At 45.1% G+C, this 23,458-nt stretch overlaps 1 protein-coding gene across 3 annotated transcripts; it reads right to left on the bottom strand.

Moving 5' to 3' along the window:
• Positions 1-129: 129 nt before the first annotated feature.
• On the bottom strand, positions 130-23,250 carry Dnmt3b (DNA methyltransferase 3 beta). 3 transcript variants are annotated; one of them, XM_042694476.1, is made up of 21 exons: positions 23,100-23,250; positions 22,325-22,386; positions 20,260-20,361; positions 18,542-18,664; positions 17,743-17,949; positions 16,161-16,319; positions 14,751-14,858; positions 13,835-13,976; positions 12,085-12,210; positions 11,923-11,967; positions 10,634-10,713; positions 10,248-10,360; positions 9,580-9,763; positions 9,272-9,356; positions 8,671-8,816; positions 8,290-8,380; positions 7,593-7,741; positions 6,598-6,683; positions 4,197-4,266; positions 3,283-3,401; positions 130-1,698 (listed from the first exon to the last, which is right to left on the bottom strand). In XM_042694476.1, exons 1-21 carry the CDS (start codon positions 23,248-23,250, stop codon positions 1,557-1,559), a joined length of 2,490 nt encoding a protein of 829 aa, XP_042550410.1. In that variant the 3' UTR covers positions 130-1,556. The 3 variants fall into 3 exon arrangements, with proteins under 3 accessions (XP_042550410.1, XP_042550408.1, XP_042550409.1); XM_042694474.1 differs by lacking the exons at positions 3,283-3,401; positions 4,197-4,266; XM_042694475.1 differs by lacking the exons at positions 3,283-3,401; positions 4,197-4,266; positions 18,542-18,664.
• Between the last annotated feature and the right edge of the window lie 208 nt (positions 23,251-23,458).

Raw genomic sequence — 23,458 nt, 5'->3', positions numbered from 1 at the left:
GTCCCCATGACTCCCCAATGTTTAGAGGCATCAATGACTTCTTTCCAGTTAGCCAGGCCTTCCTGTGTCCCACCCACTTGACCTGCCACAGAACAAAATGGACACCAGACTAATTATAGAGAAATACTGATTTTAATTAGGCAGAATAAGGTAAACTCCAGGCATCCGTTATCTTTTGGCCTAAAAGTCAGCAAAAAACTGTTGAAACAAGGCACAGTTTTTTCCCCATACTTTTATATGACTCCAGTTACAAAAAGATTTTAAAGAAAATGTTAAAAACAAAAAATAGAAGTCTGAGATTTAAAAAAAAAAAAAAAAGTGTATAAAAAGCCCCACAAAATTTGTCACGGTCGTTCTTATTCTACAAAATAGCACCAGTAAGTGTAAAAAGGTGTTAAAAACCATAATGGCAGCATTTCTGAAATGCAGCTTGTCCACCTCTCTCGGGCCTGTAAAAAGACGATATATTGTAGAATAAAAAGGGATTTTAAAATCTTGGAGAATCAAAAGCTCTTATCTTATTACAGCTCCCCTGCCATCTCTTAGATGAGGGGAAAGGTGGAAATGTGCTTTCTGCCCCTGGCTATCAAAGAATGAGGATCTGGGGATCCATGCCTGCTGAGAGTACATCTTTTGAAAGGGAAGGGAAAGGACTGGGGGAGTGGGGGAGGGAAGAGAGAGAAGGGGGATCTTATCTAAGCTATCTCCTCCAAAGCCCTCACATAGGGAAAAGAAGAGACTAATAAACTCAACTTATCCATATACATATATGGCAGCTATACTAGCTCGGTCCATTCCTTCCTGAGCTCCCCAGAGGGTTCGCAGGTACATGGAGGGATTTCGCTGAGGTGAACACATGGGTTGGGGGAAAATAGCCCTGAATTGACAGTGATGACATCATGCCTGCTGAAATCATCACCATGAAGGGAAAATGTGGCCCTTGCACCAAGGCAAGGGGAAGAGGCTGGGTAAAATCCAAGACATATACAGCAAGATATCCTCTTCTGCTATCCCTAGAAAAAAAAAAAACAAAAAACATCCTAGGCCCTGAAAAATGGCTACATGTCTACAACTGCAAGCTCCAGTAAACAGGAAACCGCAGACATTGAAAAAAAATTAAATCTTATTACAATAATGACTGTCTTGGGTGATTCTGCAGCATTAACCTGAGTGTTGGAGAGCTACCTGACAGCACTGTGATTTTGGTTATCTTAATGGGAAACCCAGGGAAAAAGGGATGGGGGAGGCCATCTTACTACCTATTTCAAGTTTTTGAAATTTTAGGAAAGGACAAATGAGCACCATGTTTGACCGCTCTGAGCGGGCAGGTCTGAGTTGTGCACAGGAGGTGGCACCTTGGGGTTTCTCTTTGTCAGAGAGGGTCAAGTGGCTCTGCTCCCACTGAGCAGGAGAGAGCTGAGGTACAGTGAGACCCCACACAGCTCAGCTGAGCTGAGGAAGGGCAGAGCTAGGGGAAATCAGCATCATGAATCTGAGCACCTCCTGGGCCCTGGCCCTGCCCCTGATACCCCAGTTCTCAGCAGGCCTGGGTAGAATTATTCACAGGCAAAGTAGTCCTTCAGGGGGGCGAAGAGGTGTCGGATGACAGGCACACTCCAGGACCTCCCGAGCAGCTTCTGGCGGGCACTACGGCCCATGTTGCACACGTCCGTGTAGTGTACAGGAAAGCCGAAGATCCTGGGGAGCACCAGGGTGAAAAGACAGGGAATCAGAACAGCCCATCCCAGCACTATGCCTAGAACCCCTGGGTTCTAAGAAGTCCTCATCTGGGCCAGGCAGCAAGCTACCACTTTCTCTACCAAAGTATGTCCATTCCCTTCAGCCCTTGGGCCTTTAAAGGAGAACACTTTCCATCTCTAGGAGGTCAGGGTCCCATCTTTTAGACAGAAGTTATTCTTGTTAGGGCACCTGTTCTTTCCAGCCCCATTCCTACCACTGTGTTGCAGCATCAATCTGTGTTCAAAGTATCTTACTTTAGTAAATAAATGTCTGGCTGAATACCAAGCAAGTGGAGGCTTCTTCAAAGCTCAATAATTTCCTTGAAGAATAAGGTCAAGGCCACTCACAGAAACAGACCAGGTGAGTTACCATGAGTAACTATAAATTGATTCCCAAAGTTGCCTAACAGGACTCAACCAGGCCTAGTCAAAGGCTAGAAGACTAAACCACAGTACTCAGCACCAACAGGTCAATAACTGGATGGGCTAACATCTCAGGCTTGTATCTTGCCATCTCATAGAAAGCCATCTGTACCTGCCCCTATCACATCTCCACCTATACTTCATACACAGGTGTCAAAAATCCTGAAGAATTCACAGCATCTGTAGATTCACCCAAGCTATTCAGTTTTAATTTATTCTTATCAACATTGTTTATTGAGAAATAAACTCAAAGTACAATTAGGGATCTGGAATGAAAATACTCTATATAAAATGCCTTTGGAAGATATCCAAAAATGTAAGGAGAGGAAAATTCATAGCCTTACTTTTTTTTAAAAAAAAAAGAACAAAATTAATCCAAACAGGGTGGGGGGGGGAGGGGGAGTTGCAGGGGAAACATTGAAGTCCAAGAGATAGATATTTCCATTGGAATAGACACATACTTAACCCAATAAAAGAAGACAGACAGACTTTGGGCTAAGTAGTACGAATCAGCTATATAAGAGTAATAATTCAACTGAAGAAATCTTCCAACTAATACCAATGGGGCTGATGCTGGTGGCTCACGCCTGTAATCCTAGCTACTCAGTAAGCTGAGATCTGAGGATTGTGGTTCAAAGCCAAACCCGTGAGACTCTTATCTCCAATTAACCACCAGAAAACCAGAAGTGGCATTGTGGCTCAAGTGGTAGAGCACTTGCCTTGAGCTGAAGAGCTGAGGGTCAAGCCCAGGCCCAGAGTTCAAGCCCCACAACAGATGAAAAAAAGAAAAAGAAAAAAGAGAGACCAATGGGGTTTTTCTTTAGTTCCTCATAGATCTTTTCTGTTGCCACAGCATGTCAGGGCAGGTAGACGTCAGGACAGTACAGACAGGCGGTACTGTAATGACCTCATATCCAGAATCACCCACCACTACTGCCAGAAAAATAAGGGCTAGCTCTGAGGTCTCATCCCCGGTCGCACTGCACTGGAGGCAGCGAGACTTAAAAAGAATTAGAACAAGCACCTGCCCATCATTTAAAGTTCTGGCCTTGACCCCATCCATGCGCCCCCCCATTCTGTGTCTGTCTGCACCAGCTCCCTCAAGTGCAGCCTTGCTCACCTTTCGAGCTCAGTGCACCACAAAACATCTTCTTTGCCATTCATGACAACAGGGAAAAGTTGGTTTTTCCCCTGTCTGATCGAGTTCGACTTGGTGGTTATTGTCTGTACTTTCTTTAACTGGAGAACAAAAGGACATCATGGAGTAAGCTCAGAAGGGTTCTGGGCAGGGCGAAGGCCCAAAGGTGCCCGGGGAGGGGGTTGGGCATGTGTAGGAGTTGGCAGTGCTAGGCTCACTGAGTGAGTGAGAAAAGGAGACAAAAAGGCAGTAAACATTTTGTGCTTCCCACAGACACAAGAAGTTTAACAAGAAGGACACAGCCTGAAAGAATAAGATAAGCAAAAAAGTGACCATGAATGAGGTCGCATGGGGGCCAAGAAGACACCAGTTCGAGATCAAATAGGATTCAAGTCAAAAGCTAAAACTACCCAGATTCTGAGAATCCTTGTCAGGCAGACTTTGGACAAAGGATATTTTGTTTGATACAGAAATTGACGATCAGGTTCATGGACAAAGTTACAATTTTATCTGTGACCTGACAGCATATTTTGGGGGGGGGGGGGTTGTTGGTTGGGTTTTTTTGCTTCTGGCTTTGTTTTTTTGCAAAAGCATTACTCTTTTCTTGTGGAAGGGCCAGCTGAAATTCTGCCTCTCCCTACATAGTCCATATTAACTGAGAGGAAGAATAGTTGCCTTTCCTCAGAGATTGCTTATCAAGAATCATTTGTACTCTCAGTACTTGAAGAGGGTACAGAAGCCCAGCACCAGGACATGTGAAGAGAAGGAAGAGGAGGAGGTGGAGGAAGGAGGAGGACACCAGACACCAAAGTCATTTCCCACGTCCCCACTTAGGGATCACCAAAGTGCATTCATTCTCTAGGTCACCGTGCAGGCTGTTTAGAAATATACCTTACCTTTGCTGTCCTACTGAACTCCAAGCAGTCCTGCAGCTCGAGTTTATCATTCTTTGATGCTATCACAGGCCTGAGAACAGCCAAAACCCATTACTTTCTACTATCTGCAGGAGGGACCTCAGCCAGGCACCTCACAGCAGGAGGAAGTGGTACTTCTAGTGTGAAAAGGTACCCCAGCACCTTTGCCATGAGCACAAGTCTATGCCAAGGCTAGGAGTGGATTAGCCCCCTGCAGTGACTGCTGCCTGTCCTGAATTAGTATGAATCCAAGCCAGGTTCCTACAGGAACAGGAGGGTTGGGGACACTACTACCCAGGAGGGTAGGAGACACTACTACCCAGGTCCACACTGTTTAGTAGATTTGAGCATGGTCTTGGCACTTCACTAGGCTTCATTTATAGTGGGTGGAGCCTGGGAATCAAACCAATCCTAGGAACAACCCTATATGATAGGCAAGCACTGAGCACTGAGTTTTCACAACCAGCTCCAAATCACCAAGTAAGGAGCTTGGATTAGAACTGATACACTTAGCACATCACCATGGATTTGGTGGCTCTCTGGATGGCTCAGGGAACTTCTTCATACAAAATCTAATCAATTTATCATTTCCTCCTGTCTCTCAAATACAGGAAGACAGACAAACTTGCTGATTGAGAAAATATATGCAGCATGGTAACTGCAAGTCCACAAAGAACCAAGAGACAAGAATGGATATTGCCAAAGTGGGGCCTCTGCACATTTCCCTCATATCACCTCAAGGATTCTACCCTGTCCATAGTTCCGTCCTCCTAGACTGAAGGAAGGGAGCTAAGGGACTATGGCTATACAAGCCTGGCATCAATCAGGCCCCTGAGACCTATGCCTTTTTCCTGATAGTCTATTCTGCACCTAGAAACCACCTCAATCTCAACTCCAAATAGCCATCTCCAAGTGCTTTCTCAGCCAATTCACAAACAGCTAGGCTGGGGATGCTCCCTATTCCCACTGCCATCATCCTTTTGGACTGCCAGCAGATTTGACTCCTTAATTGCTGGTGGGCAATTATATAACTAAGTCTTCCCTACCTTTGTCATAGCTATAGTTCATTCCTTGAGTTAAGATAGGTCTATATCTTTACTGTACTTTCACGAAGAACTTGGTAATAGTTTGCCAAATATGATGGTACTATGACACTCCTCTCCTGTCCACATTTTTCCCCCCAATTTATTGTTATGATAAAGGTGATGTACAGACGGGCACCAGTTACATGTCAGAGTGAAGGTGGTATATATAAGTCCATGTAAATTCAAATATGGACAAGACACCATTTATTATGCTAGTTAGTCAACTCAAAGGGCAAACCATTCCACAGAATCCCTCCAATTATTCCTAGATCAGATGTCTACACTTGGTTAAGTTCCGCAAAACAACCATACTTAACTCATTTGCAAAACTAAGGTGTCATAGTACCATCATATTTGGCAAACTGTGTTACCAAGTTCTTCGTGAAAGTAGTTATAAACATCTGAAGATGACCAGGTGAGCCAGTGGCTCACACCTGTAACCTAAGGTACTCAAGAGGCTGAGAACTGAGGATCATGGTTCAAAGCCAGCGTAAAGTCTGGGAGACTATAATTAACTCCAAAAAGCGAGAAATGGCTCTGTGGCTCAAAGTGGTAAAGCCGTAGCCTTGAGCACAAAAGTTAAGGAGACAGTGTGAGCAGGCTTTGAATTCAAGACCCAAACTGAGCACCTATAAAAAAAATTATCTGAAAGTGGGCTGGGAAGGTGGCTCAGTGGTAGAGCTCTTGGCTTGCATGCATGAGGCCCTGGGTTTGATTCCTCAGCACCACATAAGCAAAAAGAAAAAAGCTGGAAGTGGCGCTGTGGCTTAAGTGGTAGAGCACTAGCCTTGAGCTGAAGAGCTGTGGGACACCGCCCAGGCACAGAGTTCAGGCCCCACAACCGGACCCAAAAAAACAAAACAAAAAAAAATTATCTGAAAGTGAGAGATCTCGGGGAGAACTTTGCCAACTGGTTGGTCACTAAGGGCCTGCTGCAGGGGTGACTTCAGCTCAGGGGCAGGAAGGAATGGATTACAACTTTAACCTACTTCTATTTCCAAATAGGATTTGCTATAGCAGCAGAAAAGAGAGGTAGAGTATAGAGACACGAACAAAGATTCAAAAAGATTACCCAATGTCCCTGGCACTAACTTGGCCCAGCACACGGGAACCAGGGTCCTGGTAGGCTGACTAAGTCACGAAGCCCATGAATCTACTATTATTTCTGAATAGACAAATAAGAAGCAATTCGTAATACCACAAGTTAGCCAAACTGTCAGGTGGGGCTGTTGACAGCAGTTTCTAGAAGACTGGAAAGAAAACTGAGATCATTCACTCTATGTCACTGGGCTTGTTACCTGTTCATCCCAGGTAGGTTTCCCCAGAAGTATCTGGCCCTGTGAGCAGCAGAAACTTTGATGGCATCAATCATCACTGGATTACACTGCAGGAAGAGAAGGAAGGCTTGAGCTGCCAAGATTCTAGGTAGGAAAGCACATCAGAGCCTAGGTGCATTGGGCTATATAAGAGGCCAGGTGCCTCTCCAGAAGACAGATCCATTTCCATCAAGAGTTAGCATAACAATAGGGCTAATACCTTATATGAATGAGGGGCAAGAAGAACAGATCAGACTTGTTGACACCCTGGGCATTGCAGGACAGTTGTAAAAGCACATCAGCCAAAATCTGCTAAATCAAGATCATGGTCCTGTGGCTCAGTAACACCCAGCCACTGGATACACATGGCATCAAGGACCAAGCCAGCTCCATCACCAGATATGTAAGCTATTTAAGTTTTTTAGAAAAAGAGCCAGAAGGGCTGGGAAAGTGGCTCAGTGATAAGAGTGCTTGCCTTGCATGCATGAGGCCCTCTGGGTCCCATTCCTCAGCACTACATAAGCAGAAAAAGCCAGAAGTCGTGCTGTGGCTCAAGTGGTAGAGTGCTAGCCTTGAGCTGAAGAGTTGAGGGACAGTGCCCAGGCCCAGAGTTCAGGCCCCATGACTGACAAGAGAGAGAGAGAGAGAGCCTAAATTGTGACTTAAACACTACCAGTAACAAGTACCACCACCCAGAAAGAGAAAAAATTTAAAGAACAAAACGCATTTACTCAACAATTCCCTATAATCCCTGAAATAAACATTTTCAGAACAAATGAGAATAAGCAGTCTAGAGTACTTCAAATATATAGACTGGACTCATAGCTCTAAAAGCCTATCTTCCAAGGGATCCTCCTGGGTTCCCATCCCAGCCTGAAAAAAACTTCCCGCCAGTCCCAGAAATGTTCTGTAATCTGGAAATACTGAGCAGCTTTGCCATGCAAGCTGTCAATCCAGCAGTGCCCTGTGCTCCTCACCGCCAGGAACCGTGAGATGTCCTTCCTGTCATCAACCTTCATGGCTACAACATTCTCAAACATCCAGAAGAAGGGCCGGTTATCACCCTCCTTAGGGCGAGAGTAATTCAGCAGATGGTAGAACTCAAAGAAGAGACGGCCAGTGCCCTCTACATCCATAAAAACATCAGAAAAAGAAACACAAGTTCATTAAAAGTCTGCTGCACAGTGCTCCTCACGCAATCAAACAGGTTCCCAATGACAGAAAAGTCCAATTTCCTCGGATCACTATCTACCCCTGGAGGCCCCTGGAATGAGCCAGCAGCAGGCAGTACAATATTCACTAGCACTGTATTGTGTACTGAATGTAAAGTGTTAAGAAGGGTTGCTCACACCTATAATCCTAGCTACTCACTAAGGAGGCTGAAATCTTGAGGATTGCAGTTCAAAGCAAGCCCAGGCAGAAAAGTCCCCTTGAGACTCATCTCTAATTAACCACTTGAAACCACAGGTTGTACTGTGGTAGACTAGTAGCCTTGAGCAAGGGGTACAGGGAGGAGCACCCAGTTCCAGTTCAAGCCCCATGACTGGCCAAAAAATAAAAAGGGTGGGGGGGGGGGGGGAGGGGGGAGTGGACCCTGATCCTATCAGAACAATCTCTAGAAACCAGGACTCAGGTATAGTAGGGTCTCTGGCACTAAACAAATGGAGTACTCACCATATAGCCCTTTCCTTGCTGGATTCACATTTGAGAGGTCATTGCATGGGCTTCCACCAATCACCAAGTCAAAGGGACCCCACTCATCAATCTGGGGGACAAAAATATGGTCAGGGAAGAGATAAGGCTGAGGAAGGTGGAATAGAAAGTTTTTTATGTGACCCAATTGTTGAATCTTTCTTGGTCATTAGCTGGACTTTTTATTCTAAGAAGATTAATTCTCAGGATTCCCTATGAAGTAAGTCACTATTTTAACAAGAATTAACCATAAATTATCTTTAATCCACAACCCTGGGCTCTAGCATGCCATGAGGGTTGAGGAATTGAGAGATATAACAAGGAAAGAAAAATATCACCCACAAGGGCAGGGACTGTACTCACATTTTGCTTTGAGATTCTCCGGACATCATTCACATATTTTATATTCCCTCCATGCTTAACAGTTCCCACAGCAATAGACTCTTGACAGACTTCAGAAGCGACATACCTGTCCACCTTAATACCCAAATCTTTGAGGACCAAATACCCTGTGGGAAGGCCAGACACAAATATATAAATGATGCTCAGTATAGAACAGCTGCATTCCAGTCCCTGTGCAGCGGTAGAATGAGGATCATGTTTATGACCTCACTGGCAATTAGGAACATAAAATATAGTCAGGCTAGACCTCAGGAGATCATAAACCCTGCTTGTGGACTATCCTATGTATGTAAAATCTTCAGGAAATGGAAAGGAGAGAAAAACAACAATGGTAGTAGTGGTCCATTAATAATTTATCTATGTGGTATGAGCCAAAAGGTCAGATACCTGAACAAATTAAAAACTAAATGTAACAGCTAAAACGTGTGTTCTTTTAAAAAGGCCAAAAGTGTGTCCAGATGGTAACTAAGCGAAAGCTGAGGGAAATGTGGACAGGTATAACCCTAACACCTGGACCAAGTCAGACTCCCTGACTGGCAGGGAGAGGTGACTCCTAACTCACCTGTGGCAATTCCATCGAACAGTGACAGCACTCTAATGGGCCGCCTACGAGCTGCAGGAATCGCAGGGTATAACTTAGGTGGTTCCTGCCAGAAGAAAAGTGGATCATGGATTGAAGGAGAGGCAGGGAGCCCTCAGGGGAAATGATGAATCCTCAGGGGGATTCATAAGCTGCTGTGACTGGCTCTCATCCTGAGGCCCTGAGAGGCTCCATTTGGATAATGAATCTTGCTATGTGTATCCAGTGACCAAGACCTCCATGGTTCTGGGGCCTGTGGTGGTGGGTGATGGTGTCTGTGGCTTGCTTACAAAATCAAACTCTGGATCTGTCGTGAAGAAGGTATTTAGGCGCACATTCCAGTCCTTGCGGCGTCGGAGCACCCCATGGCAGCGCTGTGGGACACACATGTAGCAACTCCAGGGCTCCTGAAGCTTGGCCTCTGCAGCTGTGCCAGGGCCAACCAGCACCTCCAGACATTCCACACAGAAGCACCTGAACCAGTGCGTGAGAAAGGACACTGGTCAACAAACAGCTCTCCCTAAGGTCCCATTCCCAGGAAGATGAAATTTCATAGGGCCCCCTTGCTTTGCTTAACATTTTTGCCTGCAAAGCTCCACAGGAGAGCTATGCTACTCGGCCTCAATTCATAGGCCCTTTGCAAAAATCTCCCTCCCTACCCAATCACCATGGACCTTTGGACTTCAGGTAAGTTTGCAAAGCATCAGAGGGAAAGCTTACTCTTCAAACCACAAGACACACCTACACCAAGGCCAGGGTCAATCACTCAATTAGTATCACCCCATTCTTGACATTTAGCCTTCTGTCTAGTCAGTCTCCTTGCCTGTAGTCCAATGCAGTTACAAGTCCTGGTGTTTTGGATGGAAGCAATTATAGCCTACTAAGTGCCTGCAGGAATTGCAATGTACAAGCTGGGGTCCTTGGGGCCCAGTCAGCGACGCAGAGGCCCAGTGCTTACCGGCAGCAGCTCGTGTTGCTGCACAGAAGCAGCTCTCGGCCCTCACAGCACACGGTGCAATAGGACTGATAGCCATCATCGTCATACATGTAAAACAACTCGAGGAAGCGCTCCTGGCAGTTAAAAACATACCCATGAAACCAGGGATAACAGTAACCCAAACCCAGCTTGTCCAAAGGCTAATGCCTTAGGTTAACTTTCTGGTGGACTGGTGGCCTTTATCAGGGTCGAATGCCCATGGTCTATGGTGCCTTATAGAACTTCTCTGCTATAGCATTCTCCACTGGAAGAGGAAGTATAGGAGACAAGGGCAAAGGGCAGGGTCAGGGGGCAGAGACTATCAGGAAGTAGTGTAGGAGAAGGAAACAGAAAAGCACGGGACTCACTCGACATGTGTGGCAGAGTCCACCCTCAAAAAGTGGGTGAAATGACGCAGGATTTTTTCTACCACAGGATAGACAGCGTTCTGCGGGAAAGACAAAGTAAGGGCTTATTCCAACTTATGGCCTAATACCAGAATCAGTTGTGTATGGGTTAGGTGTGAAAGGTGTTAGACATGCATAAGGCTTTATTCCCCCCATGCCTGTGTCTCTCTTTTTTTTGGGGGGGAGGCGGGTTGTGGGGCTTGAATTCAGAGCCTGGGACTATCCCTGTGCTTTTTTGCTCATGGATAGTCCTCTACCACTTTGAGCCACAGCTTTACTTCCAGTTTTTAGTTAGTTAAGTTGGAGAACATAGTCTCACAGATTTTCCAGCTTGGGCTGGCTTCTTCTAACAGAGATTCTCAGATCTCAGCCTCCTGAATAGCCTAGGATTACACCCACTAGTGCCTAGCCCTTTATTATCCCTTTCATGGAAGTTTCAGTCATTGTCCTTTTCCTCACTCAAGCAGACAATCCAATTAAAAAAAAAAAAAAAATAGGCAAGACTGACAAACCCTCACCTGGTAGGAAAAGCAGTAGAACACTCAGAAAGTGACTCATCAGCAAAGGGATGTTCTGAAGGCCTAGTACCCCTCATAGCATCCAGACTGTGGAGCCAGGTGCCATTTGGCTCATGCTTGTAACACTAGCTGTTTAAAAGGCTGAGATCTGAGGATCAAAATTTGATGTCAGTCCATGCTGGAAAGTCCATGAAAATCTTACTGCCAGTTAATCAAAAAGCTCAAAGTGGAGTGGTAAAGCTCAGGAACTACACCCAGGCTCTGGGTACAAACTCCAGGATGAGAACAAAAAACTGGATCCATACTCAGAACCCCAAATCCCATTAGGTGTGTTCTATGCAAATGACTGAATCTTAGTGAAGGTTCCCACTGGATCTTAATCTTGAGAAAAGTAACAAATGGCAATGCTTTTTACCTAAAAGCTACCTCCTGCTCTTGGTTGGCAAGGTTTAAGGTACCATTGGTTTGGCTCAGGTTTTGGCTTCCCTTTCCTATTCCCAGCCTTCATTGGGTTCTCTTTACCCAGGTTTCATTCTGTCTCCATCAAATCTACCTATTCACATCTTAGTTCTTAGTTTTAATCTAAAAATTAAATAAGTAACACATAATGATCTTATTAAAATAAAAGAACATAGGATGAGAGAAACAGACTTATATGGAAATTTGGGGGCCAGGTAGGGTAAAAGGGCCCTGGGCAACACCAGCAAGGAAGAGGAGGGATGAGGACATCACCTTCCAGATTGCCCTTGTTGTTTGTGACATCAGAAGCCATTTGTTCTGTTGAAGGAAAAAGTTCAATTAGACATTCATGCTTACATCACCTCTGCCATGATCCCCACTAAAACTGCTCCAGATAAGGGGAGCTCTAAAGTACCTTCCCTACTCCCAAATCACCTCGACTTTGATCATCCTCCCCACGGTCTTTGCCGTTGTTATAACAATTGGTCTTGAGGCGCTTGGGTGGGGGGCAATAGTCAGAAGTGGCGGACTCATCAGCTGTGCGCCTTCGACTCTTATTCTCTATGAAAAAGAAAGCACATGGCATCCATAATTAGAGGAGAATACATGGAGAAAGTTGTCCCATAATTAGATTGTGCTCTGCACAGAACTCGCTGACTGCCTTGATGGCGGGGAGGTCTCCTTAGGAAATACGACCCAAAATGGGTAGCTCAGAACAGGAGTCAATTCAATCCCTCATAATCAGGAACAATGAGCTGCTTGTATATGCAATCTTAAAACATCTGTATGTCCATCCTTCTAAAATTAGCTCAAGATTATGATTAAGTTCACCTGTATCTAAAAGTGACACATCTGATTCATGTGGTTACTGAGCACTGTCAATAGAGACTGAAGATTTGAAATGACATCCAACTGCTACATCCATGACAACTTGATAATGGAGAGGATTTCAACAACTATTTCATTTATACAAGTTCAACATGAATCTGGTTTTCAAAATTAGGTTGAGATTAATTTGCAGCCTAATACCAGAAATCTATTTTATTAATGCAGATAAATTATGTCAAATGAAAATAGCCGTCATCATTAAGTGGCCATGTATAAGATACATGACACCCAAACAAAAGGTAAAATCTTGAGGCTCACTAAATGTTGAAATGCCAATATTTTAGTAACATTGGATTAAGAAAATGTACGAATTTTTGTTTCAGCTGTTTCTTTATCTCACTGAAACTATTACAAAAAAAATACATAGTCCTCAATCGATCATGGTTATGTATGTTTCAGCTCAATTGATGGAATCAGCACAGCCATGGCTAGTTAAATTTGACTGCTTTTGCAGACAAATTTGTATAGTTTTCCAGTATCCTAAGGAAGGTCGGTGTGGCAACACCTGCCCATAATCCCAGCACTCAAGAGTCTGAGCTGGGGTCACAAGCCAGTCTGGGCTATTTAAGCTCTGTCTCAACAAAAACAAACACAAACAACACAGTAATAAAATGACATTTGGTGGTGCTGAGGGGAAAGAAGGAAACCAGTGTTCAGCAGAAGAAAGGAAGTGCACCCAATGTTACCCTGAGGACGTGGAGAGGAGGTGAGGAGAGGGGGTTTGGTTCAGATCAGCTTAAGAAATTTGATTCTCAGTGAGTTCTGCATTTGCCAAGAACTAGAAAGAGTGAAAAAAAGACAACAGTCTTGAGATGGGAAGGGGAATACCGTATTTCCTGGATCCTAACTTCCTACTGCCTGCACGCTGCACCTTCGACTTATTAACCACTTTTTTGGGGGGAAGGAAACAAAACAAAACAGAAAACATTATGTGAAATGTATTGTTCAAATATACCTTGCATTTAAAGTAAGAGACATAATGGGGGAGGAATCATAGCATTGGTCAAAATGATAGGATGGGGACAAATGGCTATGCCATTTATTTTTCTTGAAGTAAAATAAAAGTGCTAATAAAGATGGAATCCTGTTACTCCAGTTTTCAGGAGATTCAGTCTTAGCTACCTGCAGGTGACCTTTATAGGCATTTCCTGCACATGTCCTGGGGTTGATTTTCATAGCATGCTTTGGTTTGAGGATGAGATACGGGAGAGCTTTGTAGGACAGGGACAGCTAGGGTACAGTCCCCAAGGGCTGCTCCCACAACTAGTGGCAGGGCTAACCCAAGGCCTTTTCCCACCTGGTTGCTTGTTGGGTTTCAAGCCTTCGATCCCAGTGGGCTTGAAGCCCCCATGGGCCCACTCCAACATGGGCTTCAGCTGGTCCTCCAGTGAGTCTCCAGGGCTGCTAGGGAAGGTCTTGCCAGCACGTATCCTGGCTTTCTGCCAAGATAGAAAGGCAGAGTCTGTGATGAATGGGGCAGGGAAGGGGTGTTAGCCAGGCCAAACCCAGGAAGTCACCCTGCCCTTCAATCCTCTCATACTGGGCCTTTTCATAGCCTGACAGCTGTGCTGGGCTGTGGAATGTGTGTGATAAAGGGCCTGGGCAAACTGGCTGGAGATCTGGAGCCCTGAAGAGTCAGGACTTTCCCTACCCAACATGCACCAAAAATGCTTCCCAGCAGGAAATCTAAATAGTTCCTCTACTTCATGAGGGGGCTGCAGGAGTTAGAGTCTCCTTGTTGAAGACACCAAGCATTGATGCTTGACCACATCAATACCACAGGCCCTTTATTACAAGAACCATGAGGGTTTACATGTGTAAAAAAGCACAAGGTCAAATGGCACGTTATGGCAGGCTCACATTAGTACAGGAGAAACAATGGGGAGGGATGGCAGAGCCTTATGGTTTACAAACTTGGCCTGGAAGAAGGGCAGGAAGCAATTCTGCCTATTCTTGGCCTTCAACTTTACCATTCAAAGTGGGGAGTATATGAGGTATCTGGAAAGTCCAAGATGAATATGGTCCCCTCCATAAGACAGTGCTCATACTTTCCCAGTGGGTCCCATCTTTCCAAGACAGGGCTCTCCAGGACTACCCTTTAGCATTTCCTTTTTGATGGCCAAGGTACCCTTGTGACATGGGGACCTAGAACAGCTTTTTACAAGTTGTCTTGTCTTGCTTCCTATATTCTTAATTCCCCAGTGTCATGTTACCTCCAGGGTATGGTACATGGCCTTCTTGTAAGAAACCAGTTTATTGAAGGTGGTCAGGTTGAAGTGCTGGCTGAACTGCCCTAGAGCAACCAGTTTGTCTGCAGCGATCTATAAGAGAAGATATCCATCATTACCATATACCCTTACTGTGTCTCCAGTGAAGCCTGGCCCCACCAGGCCAGCCAGGAAGGTGTGCAGACATTATACTTCACTAAGACTCATTCCTGAGGGCAAAGTACACAGGTGTCAACTTCAAAACAAAAACAAAAAAAAAAAAACCAGAAATGGTAGAGTCCTGACCTATTCTGTGTCAGAAATATCAGAAATATGGCAATCTTCCAGATGTGGGAAAATGGAATATTGCTAGCGCATAGTATTATATGAATCCTGTCCTGTGTGTGTACACACTTATGTATGTGTTCAAGGTCTGCAGCATGGAACTGTGATGCTCAGTACTGAAATTCAATCTGGCTGTACACTTTATTCTCACTGGTGACCGCAAGTGACAACAAACTTCCCACTGTCCCAGACCACATGAGGAGCAAACAGCATGTGCTGAGAACACTTGGGACAATTTTTGGCCCTTGTTAGGCCTTATTTGGCCAACAGACCTTCATGTTAATTAATCTCACAGGTCAGATGACCATCACCCCAAACTGCACATTTCATATCAGGTAATGTTGATATGTTGACATACCATCCCTTCTGCTTCATGAGACCGAAGTCACTCCCACACATTTCTGGAATTAGGTTTAACCTCTTGCTCCCTCTGCTGGTTAATGCACAATTGCAACACCCCCCTACCCAGCTGAATGCCATTCATAGCCATTATTTTTTTTTACCCTTAGGAAATGATCTCAATCATGGAGAAACTAAAAGCTCAAACTGAGGGCTGCATCCCAGGAATGTACTGGATGGTCCCACATGTGTTCCATGTTCAACAGCTTGCCACACTTTAGTTTGGAACTCTCATACTTTCTCTCCCTCCTCTCATTGCTCCATGAGATTGCCCACAAAATATTTCTGGCTATAAATGTAATTATAGAGCTGGAGGTAAGTTGTAGTAGTCCTGCCTAGCGCAAGCAACCCTAAGCTCAAAGGGGCTCTGAAATACTCAACTCTAAAGAACTAATAATACACACCTACATTAACAAATCCTTCTACCTGTCCAAGGCCCAGTGTGTCCCAATGAGTGGCCATTCTTACTCCTAAGCCCTCAGTACCTACGCTAGTGATTTTGCCAAGAAAAAGCAAAAAAAAAATCCGCACGGCCAATCCAGAACTAGCAAAAAAAGTCGCCTGCCAAGAATTTCATATTCAAACATGGCAAATGTTTGTCCACAAGAGTCTCTGTACACACATTCGCAAAAAAGTGACATTTGAGCTACTGAAGGAGAGGGAGGGACTTACCTCGGAGAACTTGCCATCACCAAACCATTGGACCCATCGCATGCCTGACATGGCCTGGCGCTTGGAAGTGTCCTTCCAGGATACCACCATGGCAGGCCACCAGGAGAAGCCCTTGATCTTTCCCCACACAAGGTCCCCTATTCCAAACTCCTTTCCATCCTGAAAGAAAAACCAAATGAAGAAACTCCAGTGAAAAAGGTCAAAGACAGAGGAGGAATATCCTGAAATTCCTCAAGTCAGTGAAAAGCTTGTCATCAAATGTGGAAGCTGACTTGGGGTGGAGCTCAAGAAAAAAAAGAAAAGAGCTGGGAATGTGGCTTAGTGTAGAGTGCTTAACTAGCAGGCATTAAGCCATGGGTTTGATTCCTCAGCACCATTTAAACATAAAAGGTCAGAAGTAGCCCTGTTGTAAGTGGCAGAGTGCTAGCCTCAAGCCACCGATGCTCAGGCTCTGAATACAAGCCCCAGGACTGGCAAAAAAAAAAAAAGAATAGTTAACATGAGGACCATGGGTGTGCACATACACAGTATAAATAATCTACTATGTATTGGATATTGAAAAAAGGAATCCTGGGGTTATCTATGAAAGCTCATACCTGTAATCCTAGCACTTGGAAGGAGACAAAAAGAATGGCTTGGAAAGCCATTATGGGCTTTATGGTTAGGTTGAGCCATCTTGAGATAATGAGCATGTCTCAAAAAAAAAAAACCCTACAATCCTTCATGAGTACTGGTATGTAGGAAAGCTAAGGGCTAAAATGCTTGAGGGGACATAAAACAAGCTCAAGTAGTTCATTATGGTTAATGATCCCAATACACAGATAGATGACAGACTTAAACTGAGGAGATTCTAGATAGTATTTGGGTGAAATGCTGTTCTATCATGGTATGACCCTCATGTATACATATATACTCTGAAGAAAATCAATTCAGATTTTTCTGGTAATTAATTGTGACATATACAGGATACAGTTCAAGGGCCATGTAAGAAATAGAGATCAAATGGATTGGGGGGGGGGGGGGGAGAAGGTGGCGGGTTGGTTGTCATGGGTCTGAACTCTGGGCCTGGGCGCTGTTCCTCAGATCTTCAGCTGTTCCTCAGACCTTCAGCGCAAGGCCAGTGCTCTACCATTTGAGCCATAGCACAACTTTCAGTTTTTCTGCTTATGTGGTACTAAGGAATCGAACTCAGGGCCTCATGCATGTGACGAAGCATTCTACCATTGAGCCCACTTCCCAGCCCTTGGATTTTTTTTTTAAAGGCAAAAAAAAAAAAAAATTCACTTGGCACTGGTGGCTCGTGCCTATAACCCTAGCTAATCAGAAGGCTGAGATCTGAGGATTGCAGTTCCAAGCCAGCGTGCGTGGAAAGTCCAATTCACTGCCAAAAATGCCTGAAATGGAACTGTGGCTCAAGTGGTAGATAATGCTCAGGGACAGCACCTAGGCCCTAAAAAAAGTAAAAAAAAAATAAAAATCATAGCAGTGATTGGTCAGTATGTAATATATGTGGCAATTGTTTTCTTCTGCCTATTTCCAGGGTCTCTTTGGTTACCCAAGGCAAAGCCCTTCTTAGCTATACCTGATACTCGCTCTCAGCATCATGGCTCTCTGCATCCATCTGTGAGGACTCCAGGTTTTCCTGCTTGCTGTCTTGTCCTATCCCAGTATAGGGGGTACTGCTGCTTTGGGGTGTGACATCATCATCTGTGAGGTCGATGGTGGGATAAGGGCTGGCAGGGGAGGGCCATGGTGTGCCTGCTGATGCTGCTGCCCGTCGTCTCAGAGACTGTGGATAAAAGGACAATTTGGGTGACAGCAAAGCATAGGAGGCAGATGGACAGAGAGCATCTGCCCCAAACAGCTTCCCACATGAAGATAGAAAGAATCAAGGTAAAGGTCAAGACAACCCAAGACGGTTACCAGGAACAAGGATGCCCTAAGTGGTAAGAGGAAGTTACTGTAACTATTCAGAGACAAGCACAACAGGTAAAGCCAAAAGGCTCTCAGCCTTGCAGAGCAGGTAGTCTGTTTACTTGCCTCCTAGTGGCCAATGTGGCAACAGAAACAGGATTTTGCTTGACTTGCTGTGCTGTCAAGACAGTTGAAGGACACACTACATAGATAATATGGGTCTGTTAGTCAGTGCCTTCTAGCTCAACTCAAAAGTGGGCCAAGAATCTGTGCGCTGAGGAATTTTCTCATTATTAGCATATAAGTGAATTATTTAGGTCTCAGCTAAGAGAGAAGCTGTGCTGCTAAGGAGAGAAGGTTGCTTGTGCCCAGGAGACAAAGAAAAGGCAAGGCCCTGAAAAAGTTGACAGCCAAGGTGCAAGGAGTCAGATCATCCAATCAGAGATGGACTGGGCAAGGGAACCAACCCTGGTAGCTGGGAACTCCACGGGGGACTCATCAACAGGATTGCGGCCCTGGCGGCCTCGGGTGAAACGTGGAGAGGGCCTGTACCTCTCCTGACTGGAGGCATTGTTATTTCGGGTTCGGACCTGGAAGCAAGGAGGATAAGCAAAAGGCCTTAGGTAACTGGGGACAAAGGAGATTGGGGCAGGTGGCCAAAAGGATTGGGCCAGGGTTGTCCTGATGACCTAGACTGACAACTCCCAGCCCAGAAATTTCCCAGTTGTATAAGTATGGTGAAATGCCAGCTACATGGTCTGCTGTGGGTCACACTTGCAGGTTTAGCCAACAGGCACCTAGAAAGTAAAATAAAAATAAAAATAAAAAAAAACATGTTGCCAGGCGCTGACAGCTCATATGTATAATGTTAGCAAATCAGGAGGCCAAGATCTGAAGATAGTGTGGTTCAAAACTACCCTGGGCAATAAAGTCTGTGAGACTCTTCTCTCCACTAAATTACCAGAGTAGGGCTGGGAAGGTGGCTCAGTGGTAGAGTGCTTGTCTCACATGCATGAGGCCCTGGGTTCGATTCCTCAGCACAACATAAGGAGAAAAAAAAGCCAGAAGTGGCGCTATGGCTCAAGTTGTAGAACACTAACCCTGAGCTGAAGAGCTGAGGGACAGGCCCCACAACCAAAAAAAAAAAAAGGATAGCACCCAGGCTCTGAGTTCAAACCCCAGGACCAGCAACAAAAAAAAAAAGAAATAAAAAGTATGTTTTCAAAAAACATATATATGACCAGTTACTTTTTCAATGATGGAAGAACGTCCATCCCTCAATTGTTCTCTCAAACAGCATGGATTTGGGTCTTGAGACTCCTGTTTTGCTTCTGTGTCATCTGTGGTTATGTAATCATGAAGTAGCTGGAATCTTGTTGAATATGCAAAATAGTTTGCAATACATATAGCATGAGAAGGAATTGAGGTTAGGAGCCATGGGTTACAAGTTCTAAAGTTAGGAGACCTATGGGACACATCTCAAAAGCTAGCCGGGAATAAAATCTCCATTCAATCAGAAAAAAAGCGAGGCTGGAGGAATGGCTCAAGTGATAGAGAGAAAGCTAAGCAATCAAAGGCAATGAATTGAAATTGTTAGCCCTGTTATGAGAGGGGTGGTCCTGAGCATTGATTTCCCATGTTTAGACCTCACTCAAGAATAGTTAGGTCTCACAGAATTCAAGCGTAAGGGTGTCATCACTGCTAGGTGACTGGCAGCTACGCCATCCACCCAGCTGCTTGCTTATCATGCAGTGAATTCTATGACAGACCCAAGAAAGAAGATAACAAACATGTGCCACAGGAAAGAAAGTGCTTTGAGAAATAAAACCAAATTTCAGCACATTTGTTAACCTTTGCCTTCAAACCATGCTAGGAGCTGGTTGGATGTGGTGGTTTACTTCTATAATTGTAGCCACCCAGGAGGCTGACACCCGGATGACTGTGGTTTGAAGTCTTCCTGGGTAGAAAATAAGACTCCATCTCCAATTAGGCAGTCAAAAAAAAAAAAAAAAAAAAAGGTAAAGCGTAACCTGGCAAGCAATCTGAGTGATTCTGAAGTCCTCAATTTATACCCTGATGTCAACCAAAAGGATAAAACCTTCACTAGGGAGACAGAAGCCTCTTTTGCTCCAAAGGCCACCAAGTGGTGACAAGGAAGGGCCAGGTCTGGTATGTGAGAACTTACCGCTGGACTTTCAGATCGTGTCCTGGTCTCTCGGAAGAGTTTTGGCATCACTGGAGTGTCAGACCCATCTTCATCCTCACCATCCCCATCACCCGTCAGATCCTTTGTAAAGGAAACAAACTTTCTGAAGTGTGGCAATGACAGTTAATCATATATCTGGAAACCCATAATGTAACTCAAAAGAACCTAAAAGACATGTGACTCAATCCTACTCAGGAAGCTGAAATCTATGGGTCCCATCTCAAAGTACAAAAATCTCCAACAATTATCTCCATTTAACCAGCAAGAAGCCAGGCTGGAGGTATGGCTCAGGTGGTAGAGACAGCTAAGCAATCAAGAGACACTGAATTCAAAGCCCAGTACTGCAAATAAACCTCCATTGTATTTGTTGCAGTAGAAAATAGAACCAAGTACTCCACTTTAGCCACAATCCACCCCGTAAACTAAAACTAAACAACTCAGCTAGGCGCTGGTGGCTCACACCTATAATCCTAGCTACTCAGGAGGATGAGATCTGAGGATCATGGTTCAAAGCCAGCCTGGGCAGGAAAGTCTGTAGGATTCTTATCTCCAATTAACCCCCAGAAAAACAGAAGTGGGGCTGGGAATGTAGCTTAGTGGTAGGGTGCTTGCCTAGCATACATGAAGCCCTGGGTTTGATTACTCAGTACCACATAGAAAAAGCCAGAAGTGGCGCTGTAGCTCAAGTGGTAAAGTGCTAGCCTTGAGCAAAAGAAGCTCAAGGTCAGTCCTCAGGCCCTCAGTTCAAGCCCCGGGACTGGAAAAAGAAGAAAAGAAAACCAGAAGTGGCTCAAAGTGGCAGAGCGCTAGCCTTGAGCAAGAGCTCAGGGACAGCACCAGACTGAGTTCAAACCCCATGACCAAAAAAAATAAAAATAAAACCCAAAAAAAAAATCAGTATCTGGTCTAAGAAGATTCTCTGACAGTTCATTCACCATAGGATCACATCACAAACTCAAGACAGGATTAAAATTAAAGCCCCAGTGATGAGCATATCACAGAGATGAGATGAATAATATGCCTGTGCCAAGCAGGTGACCAAGGCAACTCTCACCACTTGCAGCATATGGGAAGACCGATGGAGGGAGGGCTGCCTGACGACGGTGGAGAAGCAATGCAGAAGCAATGCGCCCAGCATCGTATCACAGACTCCAGGCTTACACCAACACACAGAACACAAAAGCTAAGCAGTGAGCAGCCAGGAGGAATGCTAGAGGGGTAAGAACGTGACTTCACACTTACAACCATGTGCGTGTGGCTTGGGTGAGTTCATTGCATTCCCTTTAAAAATGGGAATAGAAATAAAATCATACATCCATTATTTTCTCAATAATAGATAAAATTTCAAGGACTGGGGCTACAGCTCTGTACTAACTAACACACTTCTCTAACATGTGAGGCCCTGGGTTTGGTCCCATTAAGGACCTCAAAAAAAAAATGAGTTGTTTCAGAAATGAAAGCAGTTTGCTATAGTAGAAATATATCAATGTCATTGATCCCTGAGCATGAGAAAAAAAAATTTGCACAAATACGCCATAAAGATGCAGTAAAAGCCAGGCGTTGGTGACTCACATGGATAATCCTAGCTACTCAGGAGGCTGAGATCTGAAGATCACGGTTCAAAGCCAGCCCGGGCAGAAAAGTCCATGAGACTATTACCTCCAATAAACCACCAGAAAGCCGGAAGTTGCACTGTGGCTCAAGTGGTAGAGTGCTCTCCTTGAGCTGAAGAGCACAGGGATAGGGCCCAAGCCCAGAGTTCAAAACCCATGACCCACAAAAAGAAAAAAAAATGCAGTAAAATTTAACTTAATTTACTAAAATGCATGCCTTAAAATCACCCTGGGTGTCACCCTGGGTGACAGTGAGACCTTGTTTCACAAGCTGGAGGCATGACTCAAGTTCTAGCAAGCAGAAGTTCAAACTATCATATAGTAAAAACAACAAAAAGATTTTAGCTTGCAGATCACAATTCTGAGCCCTAGGATGCCCATTACATAAAAGGTAAATGTCCTTAAACTCTGAAAAAGGAAGGAGCACGTACCTGGGTGTAACTCAGCAGACTGGAGACCTCCCTCTTAGATAGTCGTGAACTTGATCTGCGGCCTACGGAGGAAGAGCAGAGCCTGTGTTTGGAGGAAAGGCAGATACCAGCCTTGCTGACAAGCTACCTCCCGATAATGGTTGTGCCCTGGCAGCCTTAAACCAGTGTTCAACCAATAGAACACAGGCACATAAATCTGACTGAATCCATTTCTGAAGGAAGATATGTGCTGTTCTTTAGTCCTTTGCTGCCAACCATACTGCAAGTGTTCACATAGGACACTGGAATAAACAGGCTACTTTCACAAAGAAAGTTTCTAGAGGGATGGAACAGATCAAGGACAAGACAGGATAGTACTGTGCATTCCCAAACAGTGGGGCAGAATCCCAAGTGGCCAGATCTGGGAACCACGAGGAAAGAGTAATAGAAAGCAAAGCTAAGAGCTCCTGATCACCCCCCAGTCCCAGCTCAGGAGAGTGCACCAAACTACGGAAGGACCAGTGATCTGGGGCTGTATTGGGACCACCCCCTGAAAAGGACAGAGGATCATCCACTTTTATTTTCCCTGTCCTCAGCCTCCTACTTGAGCTGACAGGAAAGGGGCACATGTGGCAGTGGGCAGAGATAAAATGGGGCTATGACTCTCTCATCCTATACAGGAGCTGGCTCTCCCTTCCAAGGGATGTATCCCATACTACTGAGCCTGCAGGAACCTCTTTGCCGAGATTTGGTCTGCAGGAGCCGTGCAAAATCCCCCTCCCCCCAGCCCAGCCACCTCTGATCTCCGGGGTGCGGATAGCCTCTAGGATAGGGGGCGAGGGGGCATCCTTGGAATCCGAGGATTGGTCGCTGCAGGCCCCATTGATGGAGTCTTCCCTCCCACTACGGCCCTCTTCTTCATTGAGGTGTCTGGTGTCACCCTTCATTGTTTCCTGTGGAAGAAAGTCAAAATGGGTAAAGGAGAAAAGAGAATTGGGGTCACCATGGGGCAACACCCTTCCAATAATCGGGTCACTTGGCTCTACCTATTTGCTCAGGCCAATCCAAAAAGCAATCTCACAGTGACATATTGCCCCAGGACCCCTCCCAGGGTGGCTCTATTGCCAAGCCCCTCCCAGATGCCATGTGGCTGAA

This window comes from Dipodomys spectabilis, unplaced genomic scaffold (assembly GCF_019054845.1).
Source record: "Dipodomys spectabilis isolate Male_0828 unplaced genomic scaffold, ASM1905484v1 ptg000175l, whole genome shotgun sequence".
In the NCBI taxonomy this organism is placed as follows: Eukaryota; Metazoa; Chordata; class Mammalia; order Rodentia; family Heteromyidae; genus Dipodomys; species Dipodomys spectabilis.
Note: the sequence above shows the minus strand (reverse complement) of the source record. Positions and strands in the feature narration are given on the sequence as shown.